Raw genomic sequence first — 4,672 nt, 5'->3', positions numbered from 1 at the left:
TTCTGACTTCTGTTCTAAAATACTTATTAATGCACTACTTGAATCTGAACAAATCTCTCCGTCTTTCTCATTTCCTCACTCCATTCTAGAGCCATTAATATTGCCATTAACTCACCTGTATAGACTGTCAATTTATCTGTTATTCTTTTATTTTTCATAATATTTAAGTCAGGAATTATAAATGCTATTCCAATTTTATCATTTAACATTTTAGAAGCATCAGTATATACTTGTAAATATTCAGCATATTCTTTATTTATATACCTTTCCACCTCTTTTTTTTTTCTATTTGTCTACCTTTTCCCAATAAGCTTAAATCAACTTCAGGTTTTCCACTTAACCAAGGTGGATTATCAGGAATATTCACCACAGGACTAATTAAATAATGATTGATTCCTAACCTACTTATCTCATCATCTATAATCCGTCCAAAACTATTAATTCTCTTATTCTTTACTTTTTCTTGACAAGGTTGTAGCATAGCATTTGGAGGATAATTTTCTTTATGTCCTTTAACATTTGCCCAATAGTTTATAGTTAGTTGTTTTCTTCTGAGCTCTGGTGGCATCTCAGCCATTTCAACTTGTAAAGCTGATACTGGGGTTGTTTTCATTGCTCCGCAACAAATTCTTAGAGCCTGATACCTGTATTCTGTCTATTTCTTTTAGTAAACTATTGGAGCGTCTGCTTTTAAGAGCGCTGCTGTCTACTTCTGTAGCAAAACGGGGCTAATGTGCTAGCATTCGCTCGCCGTCTTCTGAGCACAATATTTCAGTTCAAAGCAAAAAAGTACCTATTTGATTGGAAGCCTTATGTTATCTCAATAAACTAAAACTTAGGCCTAAAAATCGCCTTTGCTTTAGCTCAGGGGTCTGCAACCTGCAGCTCTGGGGCCACATGTGGCTCTTTGGTCCCTCTGCAGTGGCTCTTTGAAAATGTGACCAAACATAACAGAATTATTATTATTATTATTATTATTATTATTATTATTATTATTATTATTATTATTATTATTATTATTAATAATAATAATAATAATAATAATAATAATAAACAGATACTGACCATAAAAGCTTAGTAGGTTACAGGCCTTATCTCTGTTCAAATAAATAAAAAATAATTTTACTAAGATGAGATATTTTACAATAAAATAAATGTAGGGTCCAAAAGCTGCGCTGACGGTGCATTCACAGACTGAAAAAATGTCAGATTTCTCAGTATTGATGGTTTAAAGGACCCGTGACATTAAATTTAAGTGATATATTTGAGTGCATATTTGGAAAGATAACATTCATGGTGAATTGCAAACAGAAGTTCACGACACTGAAATGAACAGTTGTTGAGATATTCGCACGAGCAGAAACCGGAAGTGATGTCAAAGGGGAATGCCTGAATGAGTTGTTACAACTGCTAACGACAGACTGCAAAGAATCAGATGTTTCTGTAGATTATTTTAAGTCATTATCAGATAAAGAAGAGTCAGGCTGGGTCCAAAACGGTGGGCCGGGTCCTCCAGAGGACCCAGCCCGGTCTACCCTTGGTGGACTGGGAAGACCGGGGAAAAAAGCGTCTGTGAATTTGGACAGTCTAGCTTCCCCTCCTTACCTTGGCGTACGTCACATCACCTAGCAACTATAACGACGCTAAACAGAAGCAAAATTAGAAAAATATCAATGTATTAGCATTATTAATACCACAAAACAATAAAATTAACTTAAAGGTAACATTTGAAGAACTAATTGACCCGCCATATGTGCATGTTTTTTTCGCGTTTTTTTCTGACAAAAATAATATTTAAAAACACGTCTATACAACTGATAAAAGTATTAGAATTACAACTGCTAGAAAACTAGTTTTTATATCGCCATATTTCTATTTAAAACATAATCTTTTCTCTCGCTTCGTCCGCCATTACTAGCATAAAAAAATCTCCGGTCGGGCCTCAATGCATTATGGGATATGTTGGGCCGGGAAGGATCCATCGGACCTGTCCTTCGATTTGGGCCAAAGGAAGGACGAATTTGTCGGCCGCATCGGAGGAGTCTTCGGTTTTGGACGTCCTTCGTCGCGGCGCTGTGACGTATGCAGCCGACAAATTTGGCCTTCAGAGGACCCGGCCTGCCGTTTTAAACACAGCCTCAGATTTATAAAAACCAGGAAGTTACTCTTTTTTTAAATGGTTCCCCTTTGACATCCACTTCCTGTTTCACTTGGACTGCACCAAATTTAGCAAAAAATATGCACGTTTTGTGATAAACTGTAAAAATCATATGAATGATGCCAAATTTATAAAATATTAGGATATTTTCTTAAATTGTTTGTAACTGAAGAAAAAAACATGTCACAGGCACTTTAAAGATGAGGTGAAAATCCTCTGGTACCGATTTCAGGTCGATAATTTGGTGCATCTCTAGTAGTTAGGGTTGCCTTTATTTATAGTAAAATTACTGGTTTTATTAAATGAATATTAGGATTTTGTCTTCTACCTAAAGTCAACCTCATTTTTGTGCAGGAACCCTGGGAATCATTTGTGGTGTCTTCAACATCAAATAGCCCTAGCTTTAAGAGAAAGGTAATAAAAAAAACAAGCAGGCTTGATAACAGCTGCGTAAACACAATTTGTTTTACAACTTCAACCCTCCACCCCCCCAGCTTTTAGGCAAGCGCTTGTGCCTGGTGCGGCTGCGTCCTCGTGCAGACCTCTTCTCTGCAGGCCTAAATCCCTCCAGTGCTTCAACCCTACTGGTGATGGTGAAACAGTGCATGGTGAAGAGGAAGGCCAAGCTCATTGACATGCTCAAGTAAGAAATTTACACAAAACTTCTGATAGGTCTGGAGCACACATGAAGTACAACCATGCTACATTAAACCACAGGCTTAGTTTATAGAGTTAATGTGATTTCATCCTTTCCTGTCATCTTTGCTTAGAGTTCCTCTTTGTGTGTTTTCTCTAGTGTCTGGTCTCCTGATAGTGGGAGTAAGCTGTTATCAGAGTTAAACCTGCCAGAGGACATCTGTACAGGCAACGTATTCCCAAAGGACTATCTTCGACTGTTCCAGCTGATGGAGAAGAGTCAGGAGTTCAGACATAGCTGGCTTTATGGTGAAGCCTTGGAGAACTCACAAAGGCAGGGCTGGTTGTGAAATACAAACAGGTCATAGACTTAATGAGAGGAATCACATGATGTGTAAAACATTTATAAAATAAATGAATTTAAATGTTATGTAATAAAGTGAGCATAAAGATGCATACAAAAATGTTTAACTAAAATAATTTATGAACCTATTACGGTATACATGGTTTTGTTACTGGAATGGTTTAAACCAAGGACGTTTTTTTAGTCCGGGACTCCCAAACTGATGGAGAGACAAATCAAGGCCCCCTACACATCTACACAGTGTGTGTGTAATGTCAGTGTATACACGTCACTGACAGAAACACATGACCATTGATTTGTATTACTGGATTGGACTTGGCTCGCTGGTTGCTAGCTACAACGATGTTTGTACCCAGGAGCTACGTTATACACTGAAGAACATCAGCTAGTTGTCTGTGAGGCTTTGTCCTGAAGAGACACACTTGTTGTTGTATTCTTATTTTTTTTGCTCGGTTTTAATAAATGATGGTTTCAAAAAAAGCTGAGGAAATTACAAATGTTCTGGTTAGCAGAAAGTGAGGTTAAATAAATTACTGATGTAAAAAAAAAGTTACAGTTGTAATTAATTTGTGTGTATTTTTTTGGTCTATAATTTAAGGTTAAGTAAGGCCCTGTCGCACTAGACAACCTCTGCCAACTTATGAACATTTTAAAGACATCGACATTGAATATGGAATTGAAAAAATCAACAGGAAGCTTTTTTTGGTGTGTACATAATGTAATTCAAACAAATTCATGAATTATCTAATTTATTAGCAATTCGGATAAAAATGTTTCATAAGTTGCCATAAGTTCAAACAAGTGTCAAAAGTACCGTATTTATATTCATTACTCAGAAGTATAGTATAGACAGGGTTTAATCAGACTCTTGTAAAAGTATCAACTCAAGTTTTTGCTTAAGTAAAAGTTTTGAAATGACTGAAAATATATGTATTTATTTACCGTTATTTTACCAGGCAAATCCCATTGAGATCTCAGATCTCTTTTTCAAGGGCGGCCTGGGCCTGAAGGCAACCTATTGTACATGTTTTTGTGTTGTGGGGGAAACCGAAGTACCCGGAGAAAACCCACGCAAGCACGAGGAGAACATGCAAACTCCGCACAGAAAGACCCCAGGTCCGAACCGGGGATCGAACCCAGGACCTTCTTGCTGTGAGGCGTCGGTGCTAACCACTGAGCCGTCGTGCCGCCAATGTAAAAGTAATATTAAAAAAACATTTAAGGATGAGCTCCAGGGCCTAAAGTGTCATTTTACATATTTGTAACCATTTTTTTCTGTGAGTTTAAATTAAAAAAGATATTTGTATAAAACTTTTTTTTTCAGCTGAAATTTTTACCACAGGTGCACAAAGCTACGGAGCCCACGTGGGGACATGGGAGATATTTTTTTCTTTTGCGTTTCCACGCATTAGTATTGAGTTACCTCGCAATACTTTTTCATTACCTCGCAAAAGTAGTTTATCTCTATTGTGCCTGCCAGTTTATTAGCAAAGTCACATGTTCACCATTAGCGA

General features: G+C 37.1%; 1 protein-coding gene across 1 annotated transcript in view; it reads left to right on the top strand.

Moving 5' to 3' along the window:
• Nucleotides 1–3,707, top strand: part of tfb2m (transcription factor B2, mitochondrial) — a 7,918-nt gene extending 4,211 nt beyond the window's left edge. The window contains exons 8-10 of the mRNA XM_013999589.1: nucleotides 2,513–2,572; nucleotides 2,653–2,801; nucleotides 2,955–3,707. Coding sequence (XP_013855043.1) covers nucleotides 2,513–2,572; nucleotides 2,653–2,801; nucleotides 2,955–3,144 — 399 coding nt within the window. The 3' untranslated portion in view covers nucleotides 3,145–3,707. The remainder of the gene's footprint in view (nucleotides 1–2,512; nucleotides 2,573–2,652; nucleotides 2,802–2,954) is intronic.
• Nucleotides 3,708–4,672: the final 965 nt, after the last annotated feature.

Source organism: Austrofundulus limnaeus, unplaced genomic scaffold, assembly GCF_001266775.1.
Source record: "Austrofundulus limnaeus strain Quisiro unplaced genomic scaffold, Austrofundulus_limnaeus-1.0 Scaffold2359, whole genome shotgun sequence".
Lineage (NCBI taxonomy): Eukaryota > Metazoa > Chordata > Actinopteri > Cyprinodontiformes > Rivulidae > Austrofundulus > Austrofundulus limnaeus.
This window is presented reverse-complemented; position numbering and strand designations above follow the sequence as displayed.